We start from the raw sequence: 15,001 nt of genomic DNA on the forward strand, positions 1-15,001 counted from the left end.
TGCCACCTAGCATATTCACTATTTAAAGTTTCCTGATAATTAATTTATTTTTTTTCCTTTCAGTTATACACATCAACCATTTATGCTTGATTATGTTGACTTGTTTGCCACGAGTCTTTATGCTTATTTTTTTGCCACGAGTCTTTATGCTTTTTAAAAATATATCACGTAACATTATGTATGTTTTCATTGCTTGGTTTTAAAGTACAATGTTATTTTTTTTTAAAGATTTATTTATCTATTTGAGCGAGAGAGAGCATGCATGAGAGCACACACTTGGGGGGGAGGGGCAGAGCCCAACACGAGACTCTGTCCCAAGACCCTGAGATCATGACCTGAGGCAAAATGAAGAGTTGGATGCTAAACTGACTGAGCCACCCAGGTGCCACATAAAGTACAATATTATTAACTAAACTGGCATTTTCTTTTGTAACATTAGGGCGAATATTCTATTAGTAATGTCAGTCATTCTGTGAATATGTAGCTAAAGGATGTCAATGAGTTTTATGTGCCTTTAATAATTTTATGCATGCCTCTTAACATTAACGTCATTCCTGCTGGTCAACCAGGCACCTTCCTTCCTCTTGACCTATGTTCTGAGAACATTATTTACAGTAGCCCATCAGTCTACCTCTTGCTGTCAAAGGACAACACTTTGAAGCTGGGAATGAGGGGTCATTTGCAACCATAGGAACTTAATTACATGAGATAATTATTTTAGTATGAAATTATTAGTTGTTATTAACCCATTTATTTTCAATAATATCAGTTTAAAATATTTCTAATATTTAATATTTGAAATAATACAGCTCAGAGATCCATCATTCTTTGTCTATAGGAGCACACTATTGGTATCTTAAATTCAAGTTAAATTTATTACATACCATAACTGATATATAATGTTACATTTATTTCTTATTTATTTAGTTGACAACAAATATGAACAACAGCAAAAATTTTTTAAAAAGAACTGATATCCTTTTCAACACTAACTCAGTTTAACTTAAGCTAAATTAAATTATCTATTTAAGCTAAATTAAATTGTATAATTAAACTGATTTAGGATTGAAATATTTGGTTAATATGTTAATATATTTATATGATATGTTTTGGGACTTATGAGATTCACTAGCTTAATTGAGCGCCTCAAGTAATTTTGGTATAACAAGGAAAATAAGAATTCCATCTTTTCAACTGAGGAAAAACTTTCCAGCAAACACAGAGGAAAAATATGATCTTACTTTTAAAATAATTTAATGATCCATCCTTTGGGGTAAGTATAATCAAAATGTTTTACTAAACATATAGATAGGGAGAAAAGAGAATCCACAGGGTAGGATATTTCATTGAATGGGGAGGACAAGAGAATAAGAAAGAAGTAAAAGGTGGTCAACATTGGGTCAAATATCCACCCTTGCTACAATCAGCTGTGGCTGAGGTGGGGTCACCTGGTAGGAACATGGCCTTGTAGGCCTGCCCCTTTGACAGGCACTACAGGTAGGGAATTATATCTAAGAGATGGGAAAACAAGGCACCCAAAACTATTAAACTCTACTAAAAAATTATGTATTAACCCTGTTTAACCAAACAACCATGCACGCACTTCAAAACTAGATTGAGATCAAAGCTATCAGGGTGCAGATTTTATAAATCAAGTTCTATTCTGTGAATAGTATAGGGATCAAAATATGCCCTTTTGACATAAGGATTACTTTGAGCTAACAGCAACTGAGATCCAAGAGATGCAGAAAGAAGCCTTCCTGGAGTTGCCCTTCTCTGACGAAAAGCAGATACTTCTTAGAAAGTTTGACAGCATTAAGACAGAAGGTCAGCAGTGAGATGGACCTGCACAAACAAACCTAATCCCCTTAGATTATTCCCCCAATGTATTCACCTGCCCACAGTTTGATGCACTTGGAAGCCTAAAACCTGTGCCTTTATCCTTGTTACTTTTCTACAAGTTTATCATTTTTCGTGAAGATGCAATATAAGCACTAAAGTACAGGCCACCCCTTTGAGTTATTCATCCCTGAAATTCTCTCATGTGCATGTATGCTGCATGAACTAATAACCTGTTCTCCTCTCTTTAATCTATCTTTTGTCAGTCTAATTTGAATGGCCCCAGGTACAGAACCTAAGAGGGTATCAGATAAAAAGTTTTTATTCCTCTCCTACACTATACACCTTAGATCTTTATGAGATAAAACATAAAGAAACTGACAACTCACATGCTGCTAAAAAAACAAGGAAACTGCCTTTCTGTTTGAGCTAAAGGCAGGTGATTATTTGGGGTTTTTCAATATTCAAAGGATAGTGTGGCTCTTTTATATATTTTCATATCTCAGCTGATTATAGAGGCAAGAACGAATAGCTCTCTACTGCTCTAAACAACTAGATCATTTCAGTATTTTCCCTCAGTTTCCCATGCTATATGGACTCTATTGTCCTGGTTTTAATAACAAATAACCGAGATGCAAACTTGTATGCCTATGCATGTTTGTTCATTTTGCCGGAAAGATTGTTTATACCTTTCATAAGATTTCCCATGTGATATCAGACCCAAGAGATCCTAGAAGCACTGGTAAAGTGGATAGCATGTTGGACTAGAACTCAAAATAGCTGGTTTCTATTATGCTCTGCTCTTTGTGATCTTAAGTAATTCTTGTATTCTGATCTTTATTTTCCTTGTCTGTAAAATAAGGTTAATAATAGCTGCAATGCAAAACATACAAATGTTTTGAGGTTACAATTCAATGTTATGTAATTTATATGGCATTTAGAAATACTAAGCATCATTATCTTAGTTAAGCAAAGAAGTCCTTCTTCAAGCTTGGAGGTATTTCTTCTATAAACACCAGCATTAACCTTGCAAGTTTCACAACGTTGAAAACCATCGAATCCCTGAAGAATGCATTATGCTTTCACAGTAAACTTTATAGCTCCATTTTAACTCTACTTTTTAATCTTCAAAATTCAAATTAACATTTACTGTGATATCAGACTCCTGAACTATCGTCTAGTACTAAAATCAAAACAATATAACTGTGAATATGAATCAGCTAAAATAAAATGTACGAGGCAAAATCACCCTTTAATGTAGTGGTGGAATGCTAACAGCAGCTGAGCGATCACCCTGTGCAAATCCATCCTTGGCTTCATGCCCAAACTCTATTGAAATCTTTGTTGGTCATATAAGAGTTATCTGTGGCATGTTTGGCCTAGAACATTCCAACAGGTGCTCCTTCTGTCTAGACTTTTAAGGAATCAGAATTTGAATCTTCTAATTACACCCTAGGCTTCTTAGTGCTTAGTGCTTCTCAAGGCAAATAACCATCCACAGTTAAAATAGTTAAAAGTATTTCTCAGGCTAGGATAGACTATTAATGCAATTGATCAAATATTCAGATCTACCTATCAAAATAAAGAACTAATAAACTGGTTCATTTTCGATGAACAATATGACAGGTGTTAAGGGAACAAGCTGGATTTTACAAGTATTAGACAATTTTTTAATGACAAAGAATCAAGTGTTTTTCGGTACAACTTCTCTGGATTATTGCTTTTGGTAATATAATTTCCTCTATTTTTTTTAAGTTGTCTTCCCTTTTCCCTCTCTGACTTTTTTTCTGTATTTTTGAAGCATGAATATTTTTTTAAGATTTTCTCTTACCCATTAATCACGGAACACAAGAAGCACTTTTTGCAAAATAGCTTTTCTCACAAAAAAAAAAAGGCACAGCCAATATGACAATAGAAAAACATTTATGTGATGGGCTATGCTGGATAAATATGGTGATCTAATTTCTAAGTTATTTTTATTTAAGTTTTTTTTTTTAAGATTTTATTTATTTATTTGACAGAGAGAGAGAGACAGCCAGAGAAGGAACACAAGCAGGGGGAGTGGGAGAGGGAGAAGCAGGCTTCCCACTGAGCAGGGAGCCCTATGGGGGCGGGGAGCAGGGTCCATCCCAGGGCCCTGGGATCATGACCTGAGCCGAAGGCAGAAGCTTAATGACTGAGCCACCCAGGCATCCCTCTAAGTTATTTTTAAAACAAAAATGCTCATTGCAAATGGCAAGATTTCATTCCTTTTGATGGCTGCATAATATTCCATTGTGTATATATATATATACCACATCTTCTTTATCCATTCATCTGTTGATGGACATCTTGGCTCTTTCCACAGTTTGGCTATTGTGGACACTGCAACGACATGGATGGAACTGGAGGGTGTTATGCTGAGTGAAATAAATCAATCAGAGAAAGACATGTATCATATGACCTCACTGATATGAGGAATTCTTAATCTCAGGAAACAAACTGAGGGTTGCTGGAGTGGCAGGGGGTGGGAGGGATGGGGTGGCTGGGTGATAGACATTGGGGAGGGTATGTGCTATGGTGAGCGCTGTGAATTGTGCAAGACTGTTGAATCACAGATCTGTACCTCTGAAGCAAATAATACATTATATGTTAAAAAAAAAAAAGAAGACGAAGATAGCAGGAGGGGAAGAACGAAGGGGGGAAATCGGAGGGGGAAACAAACCATGAGAGACTATGGACTCTGAGAAACAAACTGAGGGTTCTAGAGGGGAGGGAGGTGGGAAGCTGGGTTAGCCTGGTGATGAGTATTAAAGAGGTCATGTTCTGCATGGAGCACTGGGTGTTATATGCAAACAATGAATCATGGAACACTACATCAAAAACTAATGATGTAATGTATGGTGATTAACATAACATAATAAAAAAAGGAAAAAAATAAATAAATAAAATAAAAATGCTCAATTTCTAGAGGTAATATTCTTCAGCTTGTGGATTTGAGAGGACTAATCAGAAGCATAGGTGCAATTGGCACTTGAACCCTGATGTTATCGATTCTGCTTTTGCCTTTGCATTCACTACTGCTGCTGTGAATCAGACCAGATCTTAGGATTAAGATGTTTGCAAATATTTGCAAAGTTATATTTGTAAATCAGAGCATCCCGAATGCTTAATTTTAAAACACTTAAAAAACCTGAGTTGAACCTCACATTTATGTCTCAGTTGATTTATGCAGAATCCAGTGTCAGAGGTGTTAGTTGAATGGGCACTAACATGCATTACCAAATGGGCTACAGAGGCTCCGGAAAGCCTATCAGTAGGAATGTTTACCATATGTTATGTTAAATGTTTAGTGCATTTGGACAGCTGTTGAGGGAATAAAGTTACAACACCGACTGCCCACATTAACAACTGTAAAGTGAGCAGACCAGTTTCCTCCTGTGCTCAGAAAGAATGATGGTACCATATAGAAAGTAGAGGATGCCTGGGATAATAATGTCTATCATGGACGGTCTTAGATTCTCTCCATCATATGATAACCAAATCCCCTTAGGCAGATGGGTGAACATTCCACTGGGTTTCCCTAGGGTGGCATCTGTTATTTATAGGAATTGTGGTTGCCAAGCCTAAAGGGAAAAAGAGAAAGCTCTTAATTTCCATCTTCTTACACTGAGAAAAGGTCATTTGAAGAAGCAGACAACATGAAACCCCAAAAGATATAACCAACCCAAACACTGAAGATGGCCAGTTTGGAAACAAATTTTCACTGACGCACAGAAATAGTTATTCATAAGCCCAGACCTCTCAGGTCAATAACACTACTATCAAGCTGTTCACTTTGCTGGTTTATATCTTGATATTAGAAATAAGCTGAAAGGGAGTAGAATATGCCATGCCAAAAATTTGCCTCGTTGGCATAATAATTATTTTGGACTGGTTATTTTTGAGAGGTCTCAGACACAGGACAATCTCTGAAAACAGAGTGGAAGTTGCCATTTTCTGAGGGAAATCTACATTTATAAGGGAAACCTCCATTTTTCAGGGAGACCCCCACCTCTGTACAGGCTGTCTCTTCTCTGAAGAGAAGGATAACTAAGTGTCAAAACACTTATCAGTGGAGAAAGTACTGATTTAAATCTGCAACCTTACGTTGCTTACTGTGCTCTGCCTAAAAATTTCCCAGCCTGGCTCCCCTCTCACCACATCCTAACCTCTTTCCTTTGTCTTTAGCTGAAGATGATATTTAAGGTGGTAGCTTGGGCCATTTTGGGGAGTTACTTTTCCTGGATATCTCCTATGTATACAGGAGGTACACATTTATTAAACGTTTGTTTGTTTTTCTCCGGTTAACCTGTGTTTTATGACAAGGGGGTCTCAGCCAAGAACCTAGAAGGGTAGAGGGAAAATTATTTTTCCTCCCCTACAGAACTAACAGGCCTGACCTGAAATAAGGGATAAAATCTAAAATTATGAAAACAATGAAAAAAATACACAGCTACGGAAAGAAACCACAACTTGTTTTTCATTCTTAACATAAATCTCTGTAATAATCAAATGACTGTTTTCAACTTTCTTTCATAAGGTTTTAAACCCATTTCAAATCATTAGACCTTCTTGGGGGTTCAATGAGCTGACTGGGCAAGAGAAATTCTTGCACACAAATGGAAAATTTTCTTTCCTTCCTTTCTCTCTGCAGTTTTAAAATCAAATGAAATGATTTATTATGGAAACTCACTAAATGAAATATAAGCCCAAAATAAATCCTTGTCTTTTATTTTTCCCTCCCTTTTTCCTTTTTTCTCACCACCAGTTTCTACCAATGCCCTTTTGTTGGGCCTGCTGCACTAGATATGCATCCCTGAGTCTTGCCTGAGGGGCCACATCCTGGGTCTGAAAAGTAAACCACTCTCCCTGCCAGGCCCCAGGTCCTACCCTCTGCACACACACAAACAGCCTTCTCTACCCTTGCTGCCAGTCAAACTCTCTCACTTCCTTCACTTGACTATACATCCCTAACAATGACTTCTCTTGTCTCTGTCCCTTTAGATATATGACTCTTTTCAATCTCCACCCTAATTTAGTCAATCATAATATGTACTTACTATTCTTATACAAATTTTCTTTGATGTATATGCTAGTTTTCTTATTCAGTAGCCCATGCTTTATGTGTCCATCTTAAAATATATGCTCCCCCGGGAAGGGAGCCACATCTGGAAAATGTGTCAAGGACAGAGCCTATCTTGGTGCCAAGTGCAAATAACATTTAAAAAATAATAATAGGTGACTCTGAGAAACAAACAGGGTTCTAGAGGGGAGGGGGGAGGGGGGATGGGTTAGCCCGGTGATGGGTATTAAGGAGGGCACGTACTGCACGGAGCACTGGGTGTTATACGAAAACAATGGATCGTGGATCACTACATCAAAAACTAATGATGTATTATATGGTGACTAACATAACAAAATAAAATTTTAAAAAATAATAATAATAATAGGTGAGAGGAAGGTAGAAAAGTTTTTGTCATAACAAGAAAGAATTCTTGGAGCGCCTGGGTGGCTCAGTTGTTAAGCGTCTGCCTTCTGCTCCGGTCGTGATCTCGGGGTCCTCAGGGTCCTGGGACCGAGACCCGCGTCGGGCTCCCTGCTCGGCGGGAAGCCTGCTTCCCCCTCTCCCACTCCCCCTGCTTGTGTTCCCTCTCTAGCTGTGTCTCTGTCAAATAAATAAATAAAATCTAAAAAAAAAAAAGACAAGAAAGAATTCTTGAGAAGTCTTTGGTACGAAAAGGTGGTTTTATGTATGAAAGCACAGGGGACAGGACCCGTGGGCAGAAAGAGCTGCACTGGGGTCATGGGGAGCGGCCCATTATATACTTTCAAGTTGGGAGGGGGTTAGGGATCATGGAAATCTCTAAGGAATTTTGGAAGCAAGGTTTCCAGGACCTTGAGGGGGCTAGCTATTGTTGCGGAAGAGGTCATTTATTACCGTCTAATAAAACCTTAGTCATGAGACCCTGCAGATGTATATCGGTGGGCCATATGGTTGGGGGATGATTGCCAACACGTATCTTGGGGGGTTTAGAGATAAAGGAAATTTCTAAAGGAATTTTTATATGTTAAAGTAGATTTACAGGATCCTGGTTGGGGGCGGGGGGGGGGGTCGGTATTGCCTTTTGCCCTTAGCAAAGTATTAACATTGAGGCTTTTGAGTCCTTAGAGGAATGTCACTCTGCCTGTTTCAAGGACTTGCCAGTGAGCTCTAAGTAGTAAGGAAATTTAATAATTTTTCTTCTGTCTTTTTCCCCACATCAATGCCTAGAAAACAATCTTTTCTTTCCCAATCTCAGTAAAATATCAGAAAAGAGATATGAGACTACTTGAAAATATCTTCTAGTTTCCTGTGTTATAAAAGTACCTTGTAAAAGGGATAGGGGTTTTTGGACTCATGTTAAAGCATCCATGAATTTACAAAAATGTATAATCAACTACAACTTCACATAGCACAGGGAAACCTGGAAAAGCAAGAGTGTTTATTCTCATAATTCTCTCCTATTACTCACTAACCCTCAATGTGATCAGAGTGTATTTTTCAGTTGAAATTAGACAGGAATGAGCAGGGCAGAAATAGAATATCTGACTATGGAAGGAAAGGCTGCTAAATTGTTCACTGTGGTGCAATTGCATGATCTCGTTTTAACACAAAACAGTGTTTTCACGCAGTTCCCGATTAATCTTAGCAGAAATTTTTGTTTGGTGAAAGAGGCACCATTTACATATTACTTCTTGTAAGTGAAATTGTGGGTTGGGATGGCTTGTGGATAAGCGCAGTTGAGAACCTTACTTCAATCTTCCTCCTTCAAAATGCTGAAACGTGGGTTTATTTCTCGTAAAAGTTCAGGTTGCCTACCTCTTCCACCCAAGACTTTTTTTTTTTTTAAGAGTTTTATTCATTTATTTGCGAGAGAAAGCGCACCAGCGGGGTGAGGGGCAAAGGGAGAAGCAGGCTCCCCGCTGAGCTGGGAGCCCCACTCGGGGCTCGAATCCAGGACCCTATGATCAGGACCTGAGCCGAAGGCAGACACTTAACTGACTGAGCCGCCCAGGAGCCGCTTCCCAAGAGAGTTAGATGGCAGGGCTACCGGTTCCTCTTCACTTTCCTTTAAAAAAGCTGCTCGTCAGTTTTTAACGTCATTGCAGTTTTCCAAAGTGTAAGAACAGGAAGACACCCGTGTTTTTCCTACACCTAAACCATCAGAATAGGCCGATGGGCTAATTATCCTTGATTAGCATAAGAACGAAAACCATTAGCGCGGCTCACTTAGTTTAATAAAAGAATGCCCTTAGGCTAACATGATTTGTAACTCGTAGATGCTTTTAATTTCCACAAGCAAAAGACTAAACCTTCTGCTTTTAATAGCGATGAGGCAGTTTTCCCTCCCTTCTCCCACCCTCATCCCCTGGCTCTGCACCTCCCTCCTTCATTCTATACACCCACCAGGAAACCCCTGTTTACAGCCAGAAACACCCCAAGACCTCTTCCCCCAAATTCCCCCACCTCCTGTGCATCTTAGCAATTGAAAAAAAAAAAAAAAAAGCTTCCTCTTCCTTTCCAAACTTAAAAAACAGGTAGGGAAGGGAGCTGCGAGCAGCCTTTCATCTCCGCTCACCCATGCAGTAGGGAAAAAGCCTGAGGAGGCACATCCTGCGAGCAAGTTTGAAAAGAAAAGAATGGAAGGTCCCGACCAACGAGGACCGACAAAGAAAGTCCGAAAAACGTTTGCGTGGAAACACCACGGTAGTCTTTCTTCCGTCCCCTCTCTGCCAACTGTGTCTCTGAGGAATCGCAGGCTCGATCCACACACACGGTTTTTTGTAAAATACAGCCAAAATCGTAAGCAGTTACCTTCATGGTTCGGTGGGCCGTGGGGACCGGGGCAACTGCGCGGAGGGCAAGCCGGGTGCGTCCCAGCCCTCGTGGGGTGCGCGCGGCGGGGGCGGCGGGAACGAGTGCCTGGGGAAGCGGCCGGGGTGGCGGCAGCTACACGTGGCGGGCGGGATGGCAGCCTGGCCCTCTAGCAGCCGAGATCGCGGGCTCTCGCAGATTGCATCAGCCAGGAAGAGTCTTGAGGCTGTGTTTCCCCCAACCCGCCCCCAGAGGGTAGAGTCTCTCCCAGCACTGAGAGTCCGACCCAGCGCCCGCCCTAGCCTCCCTCCCCACTCACTCCTGGGGGTTGTCAGTGTTTCCAACACGTTTCCACATGTCACCCCACAGTTACTGACTGCGAGTGTCGGGGATGCCAAGGAGGAGGAAACGATCCTGGTTGCCACTCCCTTCTTAGCCGGCTGCCTGCCCGCCTCACTTCCCGCTACCCCCGGAGAAACGTTCCCGCACGTCCTGTTCAAAATTATACAGTGGATTCCCATCATCAGAAGCAGAACATTTTAAATGCATTTTTTAATGGAAAGAACATGTGTCTGGTTTTTAAAAGTTTGCCAGTCTCTCTTTCTCCCACTCTTCGTTTCAGTTCCACAGCCCACCCTCAGATACCACCATTTTTGCCAGTTTCTTCAGGATCTGGAAAAATAATCCTTAATCCTTTGAGCATATAGAATTCTTTCTGATTTGAACGTTGCCTGCTGGCCCAGTTCATCCTCTGTGGGATGCCTCCCCACTTCACAAGAGTTCCAGCACTGCTACTGGACTTTGCTTAAAAACCCTTAAATACCCTCGTGGTTGATGGCTCACTCTGGCAACGTCCTATTTTTGTAAATCTCAGATGAAGTTCTTTGCTAGGAAGTCCTGCTGAGTCTCTCAAGCAAACCTGAACCTTTTGTCTATGCACCCTGCTTTGTCCATACCCTTTATTAGAATCCATCTTCTTTTAATTATTTGTTTGCACAGGTGGTACTTCATTAGATTATGAGATTCTTGAAGACGATCCCAATGTTGAACACAAATGGGGGGGGAGTTGCTTAGCAAATGTTGGTTACGGGAATGAATGATTAGATCATTAAACAAATGTATTGATCTCATGACATTGTCAGATGCTGGGCAAGATTCTAGGCATAAAGTGGTAAAAAAAATGTTCTTATGCTCATAGAATTCATAGTTAAGTGTGGGAAACAGAAAATAAACATTAATTCAGGTAGCAAAATGTCCATGTACTAATGAATGGATTTATACAATGAAATATTATTTAGCAATAAAAGAAATGAATTACTGATACATGCTTACATACATACCTTAACCTTGAAAACACTACATGAAATGAAATAACACAGTCACAAATGACCACATATTGTATGATTCCATTTTTCTGAAACGTCCAGAATACAAAGATTCACAGAGACAGAAAATGGATGGTCGTTGCCAACCTAGGGAGAGGGGGTAATGAGGAGTGATTGCTAATGGGTACAGAGTTTCTTTCTGGGGTGATTAAAATGTTCTAAAATTGGATTGTGGTAATCGTTGCACAACCCTGTGAATACACTAAAAACCAGGGTATGATACCCTTTAAATAGATGAATTGTATGATATATGAATTACATCTCCATAAAAATGTTATTTTTTAAAATCAAGTAGCAAGTAGTAAATTTTATGAGAAAATAAAGCAAAGTAAGGGGAAAGAGCATGATAGGGCAATAGACCTGAATGAATTAATGTGTAAATTCTAGAGCATGCCTGTCAATGACTTCCTCAGGATTCTTTTGATGTTATAGGGTTACAGGGTCCTTGTCTGGTGGAGTGGAAGAATGAATCTCATCTTGTGGATACAAAAGGGTAAAGTGATAGTTTATTAAGGGAAGGTGAGAACAGAAAGAAAGCTCTCTAGAGGGAGAGGGGTCTCGAATGGGGTGCCACAGTGGGCTTTTATGGTCAGTCTTTTATAGAAAACTGACCAGGGAACTTAAATCTTCTTGATATTACCACCATGATAGCACCAAGATTACTTCTCCCTTCTTGATGGGGAGCCTGCTTCTCCCTCTCCCTCTGCCTGCTACTCCCCCTGCTTGTGCTCACTCTCTCTTACCTCTCTGTCAAATAAATCAATAAAATCTTTAAAAAAAAAAAAGTGGAAGTATCTTCAAAGGAGGTTGAGGGATCCTTTTGAATGGCCCATAGAGCAACAGGCCCAAAGACTGTCTCTACATGAGTTTTGGGGCAATTTTTTGAAGCGGACCTCGAGTTGTCTAGTTTAGGCAAACAACAATCATTTAAAGACAATCAGAACTGGAGGGGCACCTGGGTGGCTCAGTCATTAAGCATCTGCCTTCAGCTCAGGTCACGATCCCAGGGTCCTGGGATTGAGCCCTGCATCGGGCTCCCTGCTCAGCGGGAAGCCTGCTTCTCCCTCTCCCACTCCCCCTGCTTGTGTTCCCTCTCTCTCTGTGTCTCTCTGTCAAATAAATAAATAAAATCTTTAAAAAAAAAAAAAAGACAGAACTGGAATTTAACATCCACAAAGGTGGGTTATTAAAACAAATTTTGCTCTATAGTAACCCTAATTTTTAATCAGAGATAGCCAAATGAGAACTAATTTGTTTGCAAAACAAGTCCAGTTTTAACAAACCTGGCCTAATTACTTACATAAGGTCAGCAAGAATAGCAATTGGCCATATAGATCTTTTTAAATTTACTTTTATTTATTTGAGAGAGAAAAAGAGAGCGAGAAAGAACATGAGCAGGGGAGGGGCAGAGGGAGAAGCAGACTCCCCGCTGAGTCGGGAGCCCTGCATGATCCTGCAACCTGACCCCGGGATCATGACCTGAGCCGAAGGCAGACACTTAGCCGACTGAGCCACCCAGGCACCCCATCCATATAGATCTTTTAAAGTCTCCTTTGCTGGAACTTTTGTAAGGAATCTAGATTGAACTTTTAGTAGAGTCTCTAGCCCAGAAGCCAAGCCAAGTACTTGCCATCAGACATGCCTACAATACATATAGACTTGGGGGAATTCTTCTTCACAAGGTCCCCAATATATCTTTTTTTATTGTTATGTTAATCACCATACATTACATCATTAGCTTTTGATGTAGTGTTCCATGATTCATCGTTTGTGCATAACACCCAGCGCTCCACACAGAATGTGCCCTCTTTAATACCCATCACCAGGCTAACCCATCCCCCCTCCCCCTCCCCTCTAGAACCCTCAGTTTGTTTTTCAGAGTCCATCATCTCTCATGGTTCGTCTCCCCCTCCGACGTAACTCCCCTTTATTCTTCCCCTCCTGCTATCTTCTGCTTTTTCTTTTTTCTTAACATATATTGCATTATTTGTTTCAGAAGTATAGATCTGTGATTCAACAGTCTTGCACAATTCACAGCGCTCACCATAGCACATACCCTACTCAATGTCTATCACCCAGCACCCCATCCCTTCCACCCCCCCACCACTCCAGCAACACTCAGTTTGTTTCCTGAGATTAAGAATTCCTCATATCAGTGAGGTCATGTGATACATGTCTTTCTCTGATTGACTTATTTCACTCAGCATAACACCCTCCAGTTCCATCCACGTCATTGCAAATGGCAAGATCTCCTTTTTGATGGCTGCATAATATTCCATTGTGTATATATACCACTTCTTCTTTATCCATTCATCTGTCGATGGACATCTTGGCTCTTTCCACAGTTTGGCTATTGTGGACATTGCTGCTATAAACATCAGGGTGCACGTACCCCTTCGGATCCCTACATTTGTATCTTTGTGGTAAATACCCAGTAGTGCAGTTGCTGGATCGTAGGGTAGCTCTATTTTCAACCGTTTGAGGAGCCTCCATACTGTTTTCCAGAGTGGTTGCACCAGCTTGCATTCCCACCAACAGTGGAGGAGGGTTCCCCTTTCTCCACATCCCCGCCAACATCTGTCGTTTCCTGACTTGTTAATTTTAGCCATTCTGACTGGTGTGAGGTGGTATCTCATTGAGGTTTTGATTTGGATTTCCCTGATGCCGAGCGATGTTGAGCACTTTTTCATGTGTCTGTTGGCCATTTGGATGTCTTCTTTGGAAAAATGTCTGTTCATGTCTTCTGCCCATTTCTTGACTGGATCATTTGTTCTTTGGGTGTTGAGTTTGGTAAGTTCTTTATAGATTTTGGACACTAGCCGTTTATCTGATATGTCATTTGCAAATATTTTCTCCCATTCTGTCAGTTGTCTTTTGGTTTTGCGGACTGTTTCTTTTGCTGTGCAAAAGCTTTTTATCTTGATGAAATCCCAATAGTTCATTTTTGCCCTTGCTTCCCTTGCCTTTGGCGATGTTTCTAGGAAGAAGTTGCTGCGGCTGAGGTCGAAGAGGTTGCTACCTGTGTTCTCCTTTAGGATTTTGATGGACGCCTGTCTCACGTTTAGGTCTTTCAACCATTTGGAGTCTATTTTTGTGTGTGGTGTAAGGAAATGGTCCAGTTTCATTCTTCTGCATGTGGCTGTCCAATCTTCCCAACACCATTTGTTGAAGAGACTGTCTTTTTTCCATTGGACATTCTTTCCTGCTTTGTCAAAGATGAGTTGACCATAGAGTTGAGGGTCCATTTCTGGGCTCTCGATTCTGTTCCATTGATCTGTGTCTGTTTTTGTGCCAGTACCATACTGTCTTGATGATGACAGCTTTGTAATAGAGCTGGAAGTCTGGACTTGTGATGCCACCAGCTTTGCTTTTCTTTTTCAATATTCCTCTGGCTATTCGGGGTCTCTTCTGGTTCCATACAAATTTTAGGATTATTTGTTCCATTTCTTTGGAAAAAGTGGGTGGTATTTTGATGGGGATTGCATTGAATGTGTAGATTGCTCTAGGTAGCATTGACATCTTCACAATGTTTGTTCTTCCAATCCATGAGCATGGAACGTTTTTCCATTTCTTGGTGTCTTCTTCAATTTCTTTCATGAGTATTTTATAGTTTTCTGAGTACAGATCTTTTGCCTCTTTGGCTAAATTTATTCCTAGGTATCTTATGGTTTTGGGTGCAATTGTAAATGGGATCGACTCCTTGATTTGTCTCTCTTCTGTCTTGTTGGTGTATAGGAATGCCACTGATTTCTGTGCCTTGATTTTATATCCTGCTACTTTGCTGAATTCCTGTATGAGTTCTAGCAGTTTTGGGGTGGAGTCTTTTGGGTTTTCCACATCCAGTATCATATCATCTGCAAAGAGTGAGAGTTTGACTTCCTCTTTGCCGATTTGGATGCCT

At 40.5% G+C, this 15,001-nt stretch overlaps 1 protein-coding gene across 3 annotated transcripts in view; it reads right to left on the reverse strand.

Moving 5' to 3' along the window:
* Window positions 1–9,912, reverse strand: part of BCAT1 (branched chain amino acid transaminase 1) — a 106,731-nt gene extending 96,819 nt beyond the window's left edge. For all 3 annotated transcript variants that reach the window (XM_088025984.1, XM_028113287.2, XM_028113285.2), the window contains exon 1: window positions 9,716–9,912. In XM_088025984.1, the coding sequence (XP_087882110.1) occupies window positions 9,716–9,721 (6 nt within the window). In that variant the 5' untranslated portion in view covers window positions 9,722–9,912. The remainder of the gene's footprint in view (window positions 1–9,715) is intronic.
* Between the last annotated feature and the right edge of the window lie 5,089 nt (window positions 9,913–15,001).

This window comes from Eumetopias jubatus, unplaced genomic scaffold (assembly GCF_037043125.1).
Source record: "Eumetopias jubatus isolate StellerSeaLion01/CBP00866 unplaced genomic scaffold, mEumJub1_p1.0 scaffold_8, whole genome shotgun sequence".
Classification (NCBI taxonomy): domain Eukaryota; kingdom Metazoa; phylum Chordata; class Mammalia; order Carnivora; family Otariidae; genus Eumetopias; species Eumetopias jubatus.